This window comes from Colletotrichum orchidophilum (genome assembly GCF_001831195.1).
Source record: "Colletotrichum orchidophilum strain IMI 309357 chromosome Unknown Scaffold_18.1, whole genome shotgun sequence".
NCBI lineage: Eukaryota > Fungi > Ascomycota > Sordariomycetes > Glomerellales > Glomerellaceae > Colletotrichum > Colletotrichum orchidophilum.
The window spans coordinates 18,529-36,175 of NW_019172974.1; the positions used below are offsets into that span (position 1 = coordinate 18,529).

The 17,647-nt window shown below is 51.1% G+C and overlaps 8 protein-coding genes across 8 annotated transcripts; 6 read left to right on the forward strand and 2 right to left on the reverse strand.

Annotated features, from left to right (window-relative positions):
• Positions 1 to 226: 226 nt before the first annotated feature.
• CORC01_03034 (uncharacterized protein) lies at positions 227 to 2,140 on the forward strand (the record flags this gene model as incomplete). Its single annotated transcript, XM_022614684.1, has 8 exons — positions 227 to 390; positions 448 to 618; positions 675 to 693; positions 752 to 908; positions 984 to 1,142; positions 1,204 to 1,704; positions 1,767 to 1,936; positions 1,994 to 2,140. The coding sequence occupies 8 exons, from the start codon at positions 227 to 229 to the stop codon at positions 2,138 to 2,140; spliced, it is 1,488 nt and encodes a 495-aa protein (XP_022478686.1).
• Positions 2,141 to 2,791: 651 nt separating this feature from the next.
• Positions 2,792 to 3,325, forward strand: CORC01_03035 (uncharacterized protein; the record flags this gene model as incomplete). The annotated part of the gene is made up of 2 exons (XM_022614685.1): positions 2,792 to 3,233; positions 3,285 to 3,325. The coding sequence occupies 2 exons, from the start codon at positions 2,792 to 2,794 to the stop codon at positions 3,323 to 3,325; spliced, it is 483 nt and encodes a 160-aa protein (XP_022478687.1).
• Positions 3,326 to 5,267: 1,942 nt separating this feature from the next.
• On the forward strand, positions 5,268 to 7,648 carry CORC01_03036 (GDSL-like Lipase/Acylhydrolase; the record flags this gene model as incomplete). The annotated part of the gene is made up of 5 exons (XM_022614686.1): positions 5,268 to 5,478; positions 5,576 to 5,634; positions 5,697 to 6,293; positions 7,367 to 7,471; positions 7,526 to 7,648. 5 exons carry the CDS (start codon positions 5,268 to 5,270, stop codon positions 7,646 to 7,648), a joined length of 1,095 nt encoding a protein of 364 aa, XP_022478688.1.
• Positions 7,649 to 8,261: 613 nt separating this feature from the next.
• Positions 8,262 to 9,323, forward strand: CORC01_03037 (FAD dependent oxidoreductase; the record flags this gene model as incomplete). The annotated part of the gene is made up of 2 exons (XM_022614687.1): positions 8,262 to 8,731; positions 8,783 to 9,323. 2 exons carry the CDS (start codon positions 8,262 to 8,264, stop codon positions 9,321 to 9,323), a joined length of 1,011 nt encoding a protein of 336 aa, XP_022478689.1.
• A 267-nt stretch (positions 9,324 to 9,590) lies between these two features.
• Positions 9,591 to 10,460, reverse strand: CORC01_03038 (bacterial extracellular solute-binding protein, family 3; the record flags this gene model as incomplete). Its single annotated transcript, XM_022614688.1, has 1 exon — positions 9,591 to 10,460. One exon carries the CDS (start codon positions 10,458 to 10,460, stop codon positions 9,591 to 9,593), a length of 870 nt encoding a protein of 289 aa, XP_022478690.1.
• Positions 10,461 to 11,490: 1,030 nt separating this feature from the next.
• Positions 11,491 to 12,274, forward strand: CORC01_03039 (uncharacterized protein; the record flags this gene model as incomplete). The annotated part of the gene is made up of 4 exons (XM_022614689.1): positions 11,491 to 11,501; positions 11,561 to 11,682; positions 11,732 to 12,108; positions 12,194 to 12,274. The coding sequence occupies 4 exons, from the start codon at positions 11,491 to 11,493 to the stop codon at positions 12,272 to 12,274; spliced, it is 591 nt and encodes a 196-aa protein (XP_022478691.1).
• An 833-nt stretch (positions 12,275 to 13,107) lies between these two features.
• On the forward strand, positions 13,108 to 14,627 carry CORC01_03040 (UMTA protein; the record flags this gene model as incomplete). The annotated part of the gene is made up of 7 exons (XM_022614690.1): positions 13,108 to 13,188; positions 13,297 to 13,349; positions 13,423 to 13,557; positions 13,634 to 13,718; positions 13,777 to 13,817; positions 13,877 to 14,515; positions 14,570 to 14,627. The coding sequence occupies 7 exons, from the start codon at positions 13,108 to 13,110 to the stop codon at positions 14,625 to 14,627; spliced, it is 1,092 nt and encodes a 363-aa protein (XP_022478692.1).
• A 914-nt stretch (positions 14,628 to 15,541) lies between these two features.
• CORC01_03041 (glutathione S-transferase) lies at positions 15,542 to 16,571 on the reverse strand (the record flags this gene model as incomplete). The annotated part of the gene is made up of 4 exons (XM_022614691.1): positions 15,542 to 15,808; positions 15,911 to 15,935; positions 15,988 to 16,253; positions 16,323 to 16,571. 4 exons carry the CDS (start codon positions 16,569 to 16,571, stop codon positions 15,542 to 15,544), a joined length of 807 nt encoding a protein of 268 aa, XP_022478693.1.
• Positions 16,572 to 17,647: the final 1,076 nt, after the last annotated feature.

The following is a 17,647-nucleotide window of genomic DNA, read 5'->3' on the forward strand; positions in this document are numbered from 1 at the left end:
TGAGTCTGAATTAGACCAATTGGTGGTTGATGGAAGCAGGTCACCATCATATTCTGGTGGATATGTCTTTCTTGGCGATGACTCTTGTTGGCGACCCTTGTGAGTACTTAAGGGAATGGTCAGTATGCCTTGTAAAATGGATTTTGGATTTGACCTGTGGAAGAAATTCACTGTGTTGTTCCATCTACTTGCAACGGCAAAGCAACACAAAAACGGATGAGCTGAGATGGAGCAAACAAGAGCATCCAGAGACCTTCGACAAGGAGATGAAGAGTTTGGTACTCGTGCCATTGACGAGAAGACTCATGATTCGACTCACGTAGAGGACGTCAAGGGGAGAGATATCGGAGAGATCTGCGGGCTGACCGAAGCCGAGCAGAAGAAAGTCATGTCTGTCAACTCGTCACCTCTATCACTTAGAATAGACAATTCTAACAGTGTCGCCAGACGCCGCATCGACATTCGTCTGCTTCCGATTCTAGGCATCATGTACTCCATCTCCCTCATAGACCGAACAAACCTTGGGCTTGCCTTGGTCGCTGGCATGCAAGAAGATCTGGGACTCGCCGTGGGAAACAGGTACACCGTCATTGTGATGGTGTTTTTTGTTGCATACATGTTCGTTTCCACGATGTGATCCAATCGTGAACATCACTGGCTAACAATTTCTCAAGTCTCTTCGAGATACCAAGCGTATGGCCTCGCGTTCTCGTTCGAAACTCATCACGATTTGAGCTAATCTTTGTTGCAGAATCTCGTGCTTCCGAAGGCTGGACCCGCCAATTGGCTTTCGTTCCTCGGTGTAGGCTTTGGAGTGGTGCTCATCGGTATGGGCTTCACCAAGAGCTGGGGCGCGATGGCAGTGTGTCGAGCTCTGCTGGGAATACTAGAAGCAGGTTTCCTGCCAGGTATGGTCACATTCTACAAAATCTCGGCGCTTCTGATGGGCTATGGGAACCGAATCTGACGTTCAAAATTGACAGGATGCACCTATCTGATTACCTGTTGGTACACCCGATTCGAAGTAGGCAAGAGGCTGTCCGGCTTTTGGATCCTTTCCGTCCTCGCCAGCGGCTTCTCTGCAATCTTTGCATATGTTCTCACCCTTCTCCGCGGGAAGAGTGGATTGAACGGCTGGAGCTGTAAGTTGGGGGGCAAGCCTGTCCGAAAACCTGAGAACTTGTCACTCATCAGACGTGACAGGGATATTCATCATCGAGGGCGCAATCACCGTGCTGGTTTGTGCTCTAGGTCGGTTCATCATCATTGACTTCCCAACCCAAGCCGGCAAGTTCCTGAAACCAACGGAGCAAGAGTTCATTATTGCCCGCATCAACCAGGATCGCGGCGATGCCGAGGAGGATGGCATCAATCTGGCCAGGATTCTGCACCACCTCATGGACTGGAGGCTGTACTTTTGGGCGTTCAATCTCATGGCCTCGACCCTCCCAGGATACGCTTACTCCTACTTCCTCCCCATCATCCTTCGCAACGGTATGGGCTTCAGCAGTACAGAGGCGCAACTGCTTTCTGCGCCTCCGTATGTTCTTGCAGCTATTGTGGCCTACACCTCTGGCTACCTCGGTGACAAGTACAAGATTCGAGGTCCCATCATCGCAGTACATCAAGCCTTGACTGCAGTCGGTATGCTGATTACCGTGTACGGCAAGGCTAACGGTGCTCGCTACTTTGGAGCATTTCTTGGTGAGATTTTCTGTCCGAGGCAGAGGCTATAGTGAGCCATTGCTGATTCCAACAATCTCCAGGTATCGGATTTCTCCAGTTTTGCGTACCTGGCGTGCTCACCTTCCAAGCGAACAACATCACCTCGCACTCAAAGAGGGCCGTCTCTAGTGCAACATGCCTCATTGGAGGCGGCCTCGGCGGCATAATTGCAAGCACAGCTTTCATGTCGAAAGAGAGTCCCCACTACACTGTAAGGCCTTGCCAAAACTTGAACAATGAAACCCATCGCCTGACCATGCTCATCTAGACCGGCATCTGGACGACATTTGCCATCTCTATGGCTAGTATCACGATGATTATCATTATGGATATCTACTTGTGGCGCTGCAACAAAGCAGCAAAAGCGGGGCGTCGTAGAAACGAGGGCATGGAAGGCTGGTTGTATACACTGTGACACGATGGATATCGAGGTATATCCTCAGTTGCAACCTCTCATGAACTTGCCTCGGTTGTGCCACAGTCTCGAGCTACGTATAACCTTTGACCGATTTACAAAGTAATGGTACTGCTCTCGATTCTTGTGAATGTCTGAACAAACTCTTTTCTCGGTCAGGACCACTCTTAGATATCAAGGATTCTCTTTGTCGTTCTGATAGACTGATACAGCATTGCGACGCCGGGTTCTTTGTTATCCTTGCTGATAGCAGTATGATTGGCTTTTGCTGCCTTGCAGAGACAACTCGTCTGTTCAGTGTTGTGTTACGAATGCCAGTGGTGAACCCGAATGAGAAATTCAACTCCCCTTGTGTTCATACAATTATATACATGCGTAGCTTCTCGTGCCCTCCTCGAGTCTTAGTCTCAACAGCTCTCCAAACACCACTCCACCAGCAATGCGCCTACCTTATTCCCAGGACAAACTCCAGAATCCAATCCAATTACAAGTTTACAGCTCCAATCAGTCGAGATGTGCTGGCAAATCGAAGTCATGATCTCTTGCTGCAGCGAAAACTGCCTCTCTGCGCAGGATGGAAACCGTCTGTCAATTCTTCGCCTCGTGCCCAAGCCAATTCCTCTATATTACCTCTGCGAAAAGGCATTGAGAATGGGATACCGCAATAACATCAATCTTATTGGACTTCCTCTCATAACCATCTACCCAGACGACTGCCCCGACGTAGCAAACAATGGCAAAGCTCACGTGAGCCTCTCCAGCTCCACCTCGCGAAAGGCTATGGGATACGCTGGCCGCCGTATCTATTGCAGCCTCTGTTCCAACTCTGGCCGTCCCCAACATGTCATGCTGAGTGACGGTAGCATCCCTCGGGCTTATGCATGTGCAAAAGATCATCCCGTTGAGGAGGCAGAATTTAGAGTGGAGTGGACCTGCTGTGCCATGGGTGAGTGCAGTGACGACAACTTGTGTGTATACCGAGCGGCTGCCATTCTGCACGATATGCCAACGCGGACTCAGGAGGCTGAGAACGTTATTGCCGACGGCCAAGAAACGGATACCGACTATGATGCGGATATCAGCGGAAACTCTGGTTAGTGATAATTCATGTGGATGTGCTCGATGCGCTTGCTGATATCACTAGCACTCTCCGTGGTTATCGATTATGGAATGGCATGTTCTTAGTATGACTCTGAAGTTGGGGGATTTGCTGTTTAGTCGCGATAGTACATGGTTCAGTAATTTATAAATGTTTTTTTCATGTCCTCGACTTCAAAGCATTTCTCTTGACGTGCCTCGGAGTGCCGAGGCGGTTGCGCAAATTGCACACGTGCTCTACATAGTAGAGTTTGTCTGACCATGTCACAAGATTGTTGGTGTTATATAAAGTTCAATGCTGTAATGACTAAAGATGATGATCTACTGGGTACTGACACCTTTTCTCTCTTCTTTTGTCGCATCAATAGAATGGGATGATAGTGGCTGATTATAAAGATAAGGAAAACTAACAGGACAGAGATAACTGGGACAATCTTCCCCTCTCGCAAGCCACTAGCGGAAAACTAAAGAGTCGTGTCTCCTGTCTTTGAATAATAGTACTCGAAGTTTCCGGTCAATTTAATCCACTAACCAAACCCGAAGCTGGCACGGACATGGCGCGCGACGCGTATCTGATGTGGGCGAACTGACGTTGTAACCAGTGGACGCGCCGAGACTGCCGATGGTAGTGGTGCAAGAGTCTTAGCGACGTCAGAGCACATGGCGGTGGGTGTTGCCCACTTGTCATGGGGGGATTTGCAGCAGCGGTGGGATAGCTAAGCTTTCAAGTTGGTTGGAGAAGCGACGTCAATTCATGAAGTCATCGGTGCTGGTCTCCATACATACATGTACCTGGTCTACCACGTCTTGTTAAGGTATCGGCGTCACGCGGGGGCCGAGTGCACTGCAAGCATGCTTGCTCTCCGTTTCCATATCTCTCTCGGGTTATCTTTTGGGCTCATGGTTCTGCCTATCAATGATGGTTCCCGGCATGATATTAAATAGTAAATAAAATCGCGTTGGGCATTGGAGACGAGAAAGTTTGGCAAATAAAAGGGGGATGGCTCAAGTAACCAGGACCATCCTGTAGCAAAAACCCCCGACGCATTAGCATCTCATGTTAGGTGGTTCATGCGCTGCCATCTGACAAGTTGACGCGCAGAGAAACGGCGTTCGTGCTGGCGCAAGGGAGCGGGCCGAAGTAATCATGCACAAAGGCACCAGGGGCAAGGCAAACGGCAAGCTTTTTTTCTTCTCTTTTTTTAATAATTGTAGAAAGGCACTACTGGAACCAGCGGTAATAAAGTGAGACCAAGGTACGAGGGGGATTTCCTTTCCCACGTTTCCTCCGCCCGCTTTCTCATATCCGAATGTTCCCATTGTTTGCGCCCGGCTAACCCGGCCACGCCGTCGTCTCGCCCCGAAAGGCAGATGACGAGGATTTGCAGCCCTCCCGTGCCACATAGGCACCTTAGCAGTAGCTAGCTAGACCATCTTGGCAAACTGCCGACAGCCCACCACGCGGCCGGTAGCAGCCATTGACACCGTAGCAAAGGTCCTGCAGGTGAGATTGCCACCAGGGGGGGGTGGGGGGCAGGCCGTTTGAAAACGCCGTCCAACGGCTTCAACACCTCTCCATCACGTTGGCTGCCTTGAGAGTTCCCTCGTGACATGACGACCATGGCCAGTGATGTGCTGTGCAGAGTGCCAAAGGCAGATCCTGCTTCAACAGACGGCCCAGGCCCTGAACCACGCGGCATGGTGTCCACTGCCGGTGGAGTCGAGAAACGGGACCCTTCGGTCACTTTGCTCTCAATGCGACCAGCTCGCTGCTTAGCGAAGATGGTGCCTGGCATTGACCCTCTAAATTTGAGTTGGTCGTGGTGGATCGCGGCTAGCTGTGCCCGAGGGATGCGTTCACTGCCTTGGTCGGTCCGCGGGTGAGCTGATCACATCAGGCTTGACGACTACCTTGATGTGGTCTATGAGGGACTATTTGAAGTGCCCGATACCCACACCCCGTTGCCTAGCCTCTTGAGAGGGCTTTCGGGATGGTGTCGTCTCGTTTCCCCAGCTCTCGGCCCTCAAGATGAGGTTTTCTATCGCCAGCATCACCGCCCTAATTACCCCGCTGGCGCTCGCCGCCGCAGATGTTCTTGAGTATAATGCAACGCCAGCGGGACAAGTCATCAAGGATGGTGTCAAACTCCGAATACTTCCGGTGGGCGATTCTATCACTGTGGGATATCTGAGCAGCGATGGGAATGGCTACAGGCTTAAACTTGACGAGGGTCTGTCCGGTATGTTCATTCACCGCAAATGAGAAGTTCAACCATGCACTCTACCACACGCAGGAGCATGAAGAATAATGAGACCCATGTCTGACAACCCTGGCAGCCAACGACGTAGTTTTCGCCGGTACTGTATACTCCGGAAACATGACCGACGGATACTATGTGAGTCAAGAAGACGAATCTTGATCGACTTCCAACGTCTCTGATTCTGACAAATGACTCAGGCTGCTTGGTCTGGAAAAACGATCCAGTACATCGCCGATAACGTAGGCCCATCCCTGGTGCAAAGACCCAACATCATCCTCCTCCACGCCGGCACCAACGACATGAACCCGAACCCGGCCATCTCCACCGAAGGCAATGACCCAGCCGCCGCCGCCAAGCGCCTCGGCTCCCTCATCGACCAAATGATCACCGCCTGCCCCGACGCCACCATCCTCGTCGCCCAAATCATCAACACGTGCAACGCCGTCCAGGAGCTCGCCACGGTAGCGTACCAGAAGCTCATCCCCGGCATCGTCGAGCAGCGCAGAAACGCGAGCCACCATGTGCTGGCGGTAGACTTTGCGGCTTTGGGCACTGGCATTCTGAGAGACGATTGCATTCACCCTTCGGATGAGGGGTACCGCACCATGGGTGACTACTGGTACGACTTCATCGCGCAGATTCCAAAGGACTGGATTTCTCAGCCCGTGGGCGATGACCCGGATCGGTCAAAGGACGAGGCTGGGCGGGCGAGTAAGAATGTGTCGGGCAGCAGCGCCGCCAGCGTGTTGTCTGGTAGTTGGATAATGCTCCTAATGATTCCATTAATTTTGACTGTAAGTTTAATGTATCAATGAGTTTACGTAATACACAAGAGCCACGAGCAATCTTTGTTGAGCCTGTTGCATGCAAGTCTTGAAGAAGCAGTCTGAACCTTTGGCGGTGATGGCAATAATAGAAATCATACGGGCAATTCAACCTTCCCGCTCTTATTTCAGACATGACTTGTCTGATAATCGTGTCGTATGTCCTCAGAGAAGGTTTTGGCTGATACTTAGGCACATGTATGGAGAATTTAGTCCAAGAGTAAGACAAGTGCAATACGGAGCCATCCCGAGGAATCGTACGGCAAGTTCTATTGGCCAGTATCGTCTAATTATCATGACAGCCGAATCAAGAACATGGGTTAAGCGGACTGTTCCGTTAAACCGTAAAATGTAAAGGTCTTTGAGCCAGAAGTTGGTCCTTCCCTATCCTTCTCTTATGCGCTGTGCTTGACTCCTAACCCTATAACCTGCCGCCTCCATCCTCCTAGGACTACATCGCTTCCTGGAAGAACTCTTGATTCAAGGGAACTTTCTATATCGCGTTCCCTTAGTAAGTACATGTAAGATGGCCAAATTCCGTCTTATACCCCTTGCTTTTGAGATCACTGCCGGCTTACTCGATCATCCGGCTCTCATCTTGACTTTCCCCGTCCCCGCAACCGCATTTACGTTTGATTAACTTCAGATGGATGTGTCAACGATTGGTTGGCGAATTTGTCCAGCCCGGCGTAGACCGTCATGATGAAGCTGACCCCGCGGTTCGACGTCTATAGAAGTAAGTCTTTATGTCCGGTCATCCTTGCGGGCTTGCCTGGGAGTGGTCGAAAGACCGTGATCCATGCGGGGTTGCTCACCGTGCCCTCGCTGATGGTGTCGTGCATGCTTTGCGAAAGGAACCATAGACCCCTCACTTGGACACCTTTATGACGCCCAGTGCCCTCGTTCCCTATCTTACACTGAAAGGCATAAAACGGGGCGGTCCTCTACATCCCGCATCAATGTCAAGTTTTTTCCCCTGAAAAAAATCGGAACGCAACCTACATTCACACAGATTTTACATCATTCTTACTAGACACTGCAAGATGTCAAACAGAAAAGACCATGGCTTGAAGGAACACGGCCTATCGGACGATGCCGTGGAGGCCGGCCACGACTTTATCCACGACGCAGAAGTAGAGGAGGAGAGAGTAGGTCTCCCGTTTGGGAACGGCGGGAATGCTCTTTGGCTGAAAGTTCTTTAGAGGCACAGCGGAGATCCAAACACGATGCCATCGATGGCGTCGCAGCAGAAGAAAAATGTGAACCTGGAGGGGATGCAGCCTATTCACCCTATAGGGCAAGACAATGCGGGCCAAAAGGCGTGATTGTGATTGCTTTGCGGCTGATTTATGTTCTCTGAGGCTAGGATTGACGCGAAAGGCGTTTGCGTACAACCAAATTGCAGTCGGGGACTTTGTATGTGACTTGTGTATATCAGAGAGTTTGCCTCGGAGCAAAACGAAAAGTTACAGATTTGGCTCTTTCCTAGAGCAACCCTTGCTGAAACCAAGTGTTGCTATTTGTCTGCATAGTCCACCCGCACAAGTGAGCAAAGTATATGCGTTGAAGGAATCCGACAAGACGAGACTTGTGGCTTTTCGATATCAGTCTGGTCTGGTTCCTTCGTGTCTCATTGCAGTGGGACACGCGATGAATAAAGGAGCCTCTTGGCGCCATATCACTTTTAATTAGGGGAGTGCTGGGTGGAGATAGAAGCCAACATGAATTGATTTCTTAACTACCTAGGTACATATCGGCGCCGTTTCGCCGTGGCGCAGGCCGATTTCGGACGTTCATCAGCGCATCAATCACCCGCCGAGCCCACCGGCCCGGACCGGAGCTGTCAGCTGCAACAACTCCAGGTCTCCAACGAGCCCGGCGGCGTCAACCTCATCCTCAACCGGCAGCCATCAACCTCGCGTGGTCCGCCACGACATAATGGCGACTCCTCCGCCTCACTTTGTCGTTCTCGGCGCCGGTGTCATCGGCCTCACCACTGCACTGACCCTCACGGCCGAATTCCCCTTGGCAAAGATCACCATTCTGGCAGAGTACTTCCCCGGCGACTACAACATTGACTACTGTTCGCCGTGGGCCGGGGGGAATTGGTGCTCCTCGGCCAACGATAACGGCCTCCTCGAGTCCTTTGACCGCGTCGCGTTTGAGCGTTTCAAAAAGATTGCAAAGAATGCCCCAGAAGCGGGGGTCAAGAGCTCGCCGTTGCGGATGATTTTCGATCAAAAGATTGAGGACGCAGGGATTCTAAGCGTAGGGACTGGCAAGCTGTGGTATGATGATCTGGTGGGAGGTACCGTCCCACTGCACGCAGACGAGCTGCCCGCCAAGGCAGTTTTTGGACTGGACGTGCCCAGCACTTTTGTGATCAATACTCAGATCTACTTGCAGTGGTGAGTTTCCCATCCATCTTTCATGGTCAGCTCAAAGTCTGACTAAACCAGGCTATTAGAGCAGTGCAGACAGAGTAAAGTCGTTCTCGTCCGTCAGAAAATTGGTCACATCAAGGAGGCTCGCATCTCTCCAAATGTAACTGCTCTCTTCAATTGCACCGGCTTAGGATCTTACTTCCTCGGCGGGGTAGAAGACAAGTCCATGTATCCAACCCGTGGACAGACTATCCTAGTTGAGCAGCCGATCCAACCCCTCGAGAGAATGTACTTTCGTTCTCCTCGGAGAGTAGACAACGACACTACCTACATCTTCCAGCGGCCTCTGGCGGGAGGTATAGTCCTCGGCGGGTGTCGTCAAGACGGAAATTGGGACAAGGAGGTCGACCCCGAGTTGACAAAGACCATCCTCCAGCGTTGTTGCGCGTTGGCGCCCGAGCTCGGCCGGCCCGAAGACTTGAAGATTATCAAGCATGGCGTCGGACTGAGGCCGAATCGCAGGGGTGGGCCGAGAATCGAGGCTGAGAAGACAGATGAGGGGCTCATTGTGCACAACTACGGGGCATCCGGAGCAGGCTATCAGGCATCTTGGTGAGTTCCCATACCAGATACGGCGTGCGGTGACGTTTCTTTTCTAATCAATACTCTAGGGGAATGGCAGCACATGCGGTGAAACTCGCGAAATCGCAATTAGCGAGTGGACCACCTTTATCTAAGCTTTAGCTCAAACATCCATGGTCTATTATTTAGTGACTGCTTCATGGTACTACCAAAGCGTCAATTCCATGTCTTTTGATCCCATCATCGTTCACGAAATTAGACACTAATCAATACTGCTACATCCAAGTGGAAGCCTTGGAGTTCATACACTCGGCCACTTGTAGTTCAACCACTTCTCGAGTGTGCCATTCCAACCACCACTGCCAAGCTGAACATGAACCCAAGCATCGACGAAATGCTTCCACACAATATCTCTAGGGACCGCATACGCCAACTCTTCAAAGTTGAACGGCTCATCCGGGTTGGCAATGCACAGCTCGCCCTCGTGTAGCTTGACTTGCAACTCGACCTCGATGAGATCAGAAATCATGGCATCGGCCGAGCCATCCAAAACCGCCTGGTACACGGCATTATTATCCTCCACCATGACAATCGTCGCAGACTTGAGGTTCGCCCTGTCAAACGCCTCGTTGGTCCCACCGGGGTTGACGGCGACTTTGACGCCGGCCTGGTCGAGCGACGCGAGGTCGGTATACTTGTCCGCGTCGGCGCAGCGGATGCACGCCGTTTTGCCGACCCTCTGGATGGCGGTGGAGAAGAAGGCGGTCTTGGCTCGCGCGAGGGTCAGACTGACGCCGCCCATGGCGATGTCGAATTTGCCGGCCGACAGGTCGCTCGTGATGTTTGCCCACTTTGTCGCGACCAGGCGGGGAGGTTTGGGGAGGCCGAGGGCGTTGGACAGCGACTGCGCGGCGTCGATGTCGGCGCCAATGTAGGTCGTATTGATCGCCGTTGTGTTTGGCAGAGTGGTCTGGTTTGTCACGAGGTACGTGAACGGTTTATAGTCTCCTGTTGTGCCGACGTTCATGTACCCGCGAGCAATGATGGTGTCGAGGAGAGACGTGACGTTGGCGTACGAGAGTAGTTGTGTTGTATCGCCGTGTTGTTGGGCTCCAGCGTACGTGCTCAGCGCGGAGGCGCCCAGAAGCGCAGACGTCCAGATGTTCACCATTGCGTCTGAAAATCAGACAGATAGAAAGATTCGATGCCCGGGCGTGACTCAACATGAGACGCAGCAGCGAGTAACCACAAGTTTTAAGGTCCTCGTCCAGGGCCGATCCCGGGGCCCCGCAAACTCATTTCGGAAGAGATTCTTATCATCGGCTTTGAACGTTAATTACGATAGTGATAGCGTGTGGTTTGTTATTGGTCAATTGAACCTGTCAACTTGTGCCAAGTCCCAGCTAGTCGAGTCGCTTGCGCAATTTGATTGTGCTTAAGCAAGGTAAAGACTCATGTAATGCTCTGTCCGGTTATTTAAATTCCCTAGGGAGAAAGCAGCTTCTGAGGCTAGGCGGAGTTGACGTCGTGATCCTGGGATTGGTCTTGGTTGCATCGACACATCGGCCTGCAGAGGATCCACCTCTCAACAAGGGCGCTCCTCGTTGTCGGGGTTCCCAAATGTCACAAGTAGACTCATGCAACCGCCTCCTGACATATTATCTAAAGCCCGACTGCACATGCTCAACATCCCGTGAGAACTCTGAGAAATGCACCTTCAAAAAATTTCTGAGAATACACGTACTCAGGAATGACGACAATTCAGCCTCAAGAGTTTCAACTCTTCCCCCAGCTCCCCCTAGAGCTCCGCCGAGCCATCTGGGATGAATGCCTACCTCGCGTCCGCGTTGTCGAGATGAACAAACCTCACAAGGGAGGGTACATACACCATGGCTCTATAAGTCAAAGCGACGAAAGTGAGGAGTGCACTCATCGGATGACCTACAACTTTAATTCTCTCCCTCCTGTCATTGCGGCAGTCTGTCGGGAGTCCAGACAGCTAGCCGGGCACCCTGTGAAACGACATGGAGAACGTCAGGCAACGGACAGCATTATTGACAGCGGGAAACCAAGGGACTTGTGGTTTGATCAAGCTTCGAGCAGGAACGTTATCTTCCTCGACTGGGACTCAAGTTGCGGCCACTATTGGTCTGCTCGTTCTCCTTCGGGTCCTTTTAAATATCTGTCGCCCGTTGCGACACATGCTCAAACGGTATGTGTCACGGGAGAGGTACTGCGCACACTATTCCCCCCGTTGAGCGATGGAAAAAGCTTTCGTACTCTCTGGAATATCAAGTCATTCTTGGTCTGCCAAAAGATAGTCGCTGTGCACGCCGGGGTCGACGCAGCGAGGCAATCTGGTCTTTGGGGTTTCAATGGCGAAGAACGTATTGGTAAGACCATTCCCTCTTCCAGGTTTCACTAAAGCTAATTTGGATGTAGCCTTAGTTCCAGTAGAGGACCATGAACGGGTAGGGAAGTACGCAAACTTTAACAGAATCTATGGCTCCACAGAGGATATCCAGACCAAAGGCTTCTTCCAGGGACTTGATCAGGGTTCGGCTCAGTGGCCAATGCAGCAAGAGCTACTTAGGGTTTGGAAGGCGAGGTTTTTGCTGGGACGGTGGCATGATCAGCAAGCGGAATTCGGCCTCCAGAAGGAAGAAGATTGGAACGTGACACCTGTTCCTGGTCTATTTGGAGCCATCGATAGTGGGCTGGAAAACTGGAAGCTGAAAGAAGACAGCAAATGGGCCAAGGCGTCGCTACCAATGGTGCCAAGAGTTCAATGGGTGTACATGTTTCGCCTGTGCCTGGATGTGTGCCACATCAAAAGTAGATAGAATATGGTTTTTTATTTTCGACTGATTTCATTAAGTGATCAAACTCTGGTAACCCTTAAAGGACCCTGATTGTGGCAACTTGATCTCCTTGGCAGAGGTGGCAGGATCCGATGACAACAAGAGGGCGTGGAAGCGCATTTAGGAAGACCAGCTTTCTTTTTTGGACGGAGAATGTAAATTGAGTCTCTGACTATTCGCATCAGACCCTCATTCTCTTGTAAAAGTATGCTGGCATCGACGAACTTGAAGCAATATTCCTCATGTTGAGAAGGTCTTGGAACGGAGCTTCGGGATCAAGCCAAGGCCCAAAACACACTACCGGCAGAACCACTGATTGCTTTTTGGGTTCCCCAAAACCTTTCGTTGTTTCGCACGAAATCAGCACAAGCACCTTTGAAGGCCAATTGTGGGTCTCACTGCAGCCGTAGATAGTCTCAAGTCACCACCCCGATGCTCCTGGGGCTTATAGCACTTGATGTTGCTTGAAACGTTTTCTTGGTGTACAGAAGCTTTGTCAAAACCCCCATGAACATCAAATAGTATCATTCCAGTACATAGGTCCGGTCAAGCCAGTCTGACTAGTGCTGCAAGCGTTCGTTCCAGATGGCCTCGGTTGGAACCAACAGAGCCTGGCCCCCCTGTCTTCTCATGTCACACTTTCTGTGTCTGGCCCTCTGTTGGTTTCTCAGTGAGCGTAGAAGCCAGCCTTTACCTTCCACAAATCGCTTAAATCCTGCATTTCGGGTGACTGCGAGAATGAATCCCATTCGCTCGCATATGCGGAGGCTGCCGCCGGAAATGTCATCGAGTGGATAGCCTTGACGCAAGAATTGATAGAGCAAAACAGCTCACTTAAAGTGAGGGGCAACTCCTCCCAGATCGTTGTCGCTTTACTTTCTGCCTCTCGTCACACACCATCCAGATCATCTGCTCGACAATCTATCCACAAACCTTCACATACGGAACCCAAGCGAAATGCAGGCCCCAAACCCTGCGACCGTGACGAATGCCACTCCTGCGAATGAGAACGCAGCAGTTGCAGGCGCGGACAGCCATGTGAGTTATGTCCCTGCATGCAATACTGAAAATACTGGGGGAAGATGGAAGTTTACCGTTCGTAGGACGGCAAGAAAGAAGGCCAACAGCATGCTGACATGAGTGCAGGACGAGGGTATTGCAGTTGATGAGGACCAAAACTCACTGGCAGATACAGAAAGGTAGTTTCTACTCTGGCGTTTCAAGCATTGATCTGAGGCTGAAGACTAACTGCATGAAAACCGGGATTTGCAGTGTCCGGACTACTTCCACAGCATCTATAAGCGAAAGCATCACAGAGTACCGTCGCATCCACGGCCGAACTTTCTCCCAGAAGACGGATTATTGGGGTCCCAATGACGAGAAGCAGAATGAAGCGCTGGAAATTGCGTGAGTATAGACAGTGTCCGCCAACTGCGCAGCCGGCGCCGTTGGATCCCTTTGAGACTGGCTCAGCTAACACCAGTGTCTTGCCTACCTTAAGACATTACTGGGAGATTTTGTTCTTTGATGACAAACTGTTCCTAGCACCTCTTGCCCAAGACCCGCAAGTGAGTTCTTTCATCGAGTTTGCACCAGCATTTCTCTGGTTTCTGATATGCGGCATAGAACGTCCTTGATGTCGGAACCGGCACGGGTATCTGGGCCATGTAAGCCTCCAATTTGGATCCCAAGATGTTGCCAGACCTTTCTAATGGCCTCCACCTAGCGATTTCGCCGACGAGTTCCCATCTGCGCAAGTCACTGGTGTCGACATCTCACCCATTCAGCCCGGCTGGGTTCCTCCAAACTGCAAGTTCCAGGTCGACGACATTGAGCAGCCGTGGACATGGTCGAAAGACTTTGACTTCATTCACATTCGCCATCTTGAGGCCAGCATTGCGGATTGGCCAGCCTTGTACAAGCAAGCATTCGACCATCTGACCCCTGGAGGCTATGTCGAGATCAAGGAGTTTGACATCACTACGCGATCACAATTCTACGGTGACGATATTCCCAAAGATCATATTTTCCATCGATGGGCAAAGATCTTTTTCGAAGCCACTGATAAGCTCGGCAAGACGCTGACCCAGACCCACAATCACGGTATTGCCAGAGCTCTCGAAGCAGTCGGCTATGTCGACATCGTGGAGAAGAGATACTCCATCCCCATTGGTTCTTGGCCCAAAGATCCAAAGATGAAGGAGGTCGGGGAGTGCAATTGGCTATACAATGATCAGTCTCTTGAGGGATTCGCCCTCTTCTTACTCAAGGAAATTATGGGATGGGAGTATGCCGAAATCATCGTCTTTGTTGCTGAGATGCGTCAGGCTCTCAAAGACCCCAAGCTCCAGGCATTTTTCCACCTGTAAGTCATTACCATGATAAAGTACTTATCTCTCAAGCTAACCTCAAGTCTTAGCCATCTTGTTTATGCCCGGAAACCTGAGACGGAGGGAGAACCTCAGGTCGAAAGCTGAAGACCGAAAAGGATGGATAAGCACAGTCTTGATTCATTAGGAGAAAGAGAGACGCATGAATTGCGAAAGCAAAATCTCGACGACTGTGAATGTTGTCGATTCAACTGTTGTCTTGCATGAAGCGGTGGGACGGATTTTGATTCTGTTTAGGTAGCCATCCATCTATTAAATTATGTTGCGACATTCTATTGTCGCTAAGGAATAAACCAACTGAAACTCATCTTAAATCCATATCCCCTTGAAGAATTGTCATGTATAAATACTAATCGACCACCGACAGTTTAGTTGGTGGGGGAGTACACCCAAGTCCGCGGACTGCAGCGCTCCTTGAGCAACCGCTGTCCAAGGACCAGAAGCAGCTTCTTTATTTGGCTCGGGCGATAGTCCGGAAGCATTCGAGCAGGATTCTGATTCTTGATGAGGCCACCAGCGCTGTCGACCAGGACACGGAAGAAATCATGGCCAGGATAATCGAGTCCGACTTCCCTAAGCATATTGTGGTCTTCGTCGTTTACTGACCGCAAGCTCTTCGTAGCATTCAAAAGGTTGTGATTCTGCAAAAAAGGAAGGTTGCAAGCGTAAGCCGCCCGGAATTGTGAGAAGTTGGGGGCTGCTGCTTTGAGTAGTATCACGTCTGCTTGTCTGTGTCTCATTGCACACAATTCAAAGAATGCAGCAACTCATAACCCCTATCCATTTACTATGCATCCTAAATACTTGTATGGAGAACCCCAGCAGTTCCGCTGGCGGAACCGTATGGTCCGTATCATGCGCTTGATGTAAAGGGAAGGAGTGTCGCAGGCCGCATACATGAAATCAATCTCGGGATGCTTAGTTATGCAACTTGTCAAACAAACGAGTAAGAGCAACTTGTGCAACAAAGTCATTGCTCGTGTCCGAATCACAGTTGCCATCTACTTTCTACCTCCGTGGCCAGCTGCCTCCGCCGCCGCGACTTCCTGCTCCAGGGGCAAAATGTTTGGGAGGGGACCAATCGGCGTGACCCCGAACGGGTTGATTTGGGCGTGGCTTTTGGTGTAGTGATACTTGATGTGCAAGAAGTTGGTTGTATCCCTAAAGGCGGCGTTGTTCCAGTAGAGCCTGCGCAACCATCTGTGGATGAGTGGATACCCGGAGCGGATGTCGCGGATGTTGCATTTGAAGTGCTGGGCATAAGCGGGCTGCGAGGTTGTCAGTCTTGTCCTGTCAAAATCTCAGTCCGAAACCGCTTGCCAAGGGGGTAGGAATGTGTGGCAGGAGTTATCGGGCGGAATGAGACGAACATCAAACCGAATTATGGTGACATAACTGTGACAGACGTATTAGCATGCCTCACATGTTTGGAAGCTTGAGAACGTACAGCCTGACGTCCACCTCTGTGAGAATCTCGCCGAAGTAATACGGTCCCGACTTCACCGACGCCAGATGCGCCTCAACCTTATCCAAGGATTCGAAAAGGGTCGTCACGGCGTCGTTATAACCCTCTTGCGTCGTTGCAAAGCCGGACCTGTACACACCGCTGTTGATCGTGTCGAAGTGCCAGCCATGTGCCTCGTCGATCTGCGCTTGTAAATCGTCGGGATAGAGGGTGACTTTTCGATACTCCCCGTCGACAAGGTCGTCGAACTGTGAAAGTAAGTCGCCTCATGTCAGCCAATGTCTCTCATTTCGGGTACACCACCCGCCGCCACTGACCTCGGTTCCAAACATGCGCAGGATGTCGCTGCTCTCGTTGTTCACTATGGTCTTTGTCTTCTTGTCGAAGAGCACCGGCACCGTTATCCGGCCCGCATAGTTGGGGTCGCAGGCGAAGTAGAGCTCCTTCAGGTACTTGAAGGTCCCGTTCGGATCGGGTATGACGTTCTCGCCGTCGATTTCCGTGTCATCCGGAGTCGCAAAGCGCCATCCTAACTCATCATCAGCCCCGCAGTCATTACGCGCCATTTTCCCTTGTTTTAACGCCGAATAACATGCCATTTTCTCCCAGCAGCCAATGGACGGCCGAGAAGGAGACGATGTCCTCGAGGCCCTTAAGCTTGCGGGCGATCAAGGTGCGATGTGCCTTGCAGTTGTCCCCCGTCAGCAGAGCCTATCACAAGCTCGTGTTTTTCAGGCGCAGAGACATACCCATGGACACGCATAGCTGACGTATAGATGGTAGCGCCCGCTCTCGGCGGGGAACTCGGCGGCAGGATCGCGTGAGATGAATCTGCGAAATGGCTGGTTCTCCGCCTTGGGAGTGGCCCACTTGATGAATTTCACGCCGTTACTCTGATGCCACACGTCGATCAGCCCAGTCGATCACGACTCGCTGGAAGCCACGTGAGGTAACACTCGATCACCGCCCACCAGAAGCGCGACGCAGTGACTGACGTCAGAATAGGGGGGGCCGCTTGACTGACCATTATTATTGTTGCTTTATTTAACTAGGGCCGCTCGCCAATCGATGTGAACAAGTCTCAATGGTGATCGGTGGGTGCGGGCGGGGATTGTCGTCATTTAAACTCGGATAAAGCCTTGAAAGTTGTTCCGGAATCACCGGCGAATCGCGGACTGAAAATGGTCTGTCCGGCACGCCGCGAAGACCGGCGTCAGTGTCCGCTTACGTCAACTCACCGACCCCTCTCTGTTAGCGGCATGCTGGAGACCCGGCACCCAAGTAACCAATATATGTACTAAACCAATTTTTCAGTCCATACATGTAGTAAAACCGGGGTTTCGGCAAACAACCTTAACTTACAATACCGGCTCAAAAGCCTGGTTACACTATGAAGGGTCACCCCACCACAAACCCTCAAGATCCCATGATTTTAATTATGTATAGTATATTTAATTATCTTCTAAATTAAGAGTTCTCATATTAAATTCATTATTGAAAATAGCGCTTTAGCGTTTAAGGAATCATTCCTACCATAGTAGACCCGGCGGCGTAGTGTAAAGAAAGGGGTGGATAAAAGAGGGGGCTTAATGGTGTAACCAGACTTTTGAGCCGGTAGCGTATTGTATTCTGATTCATCACG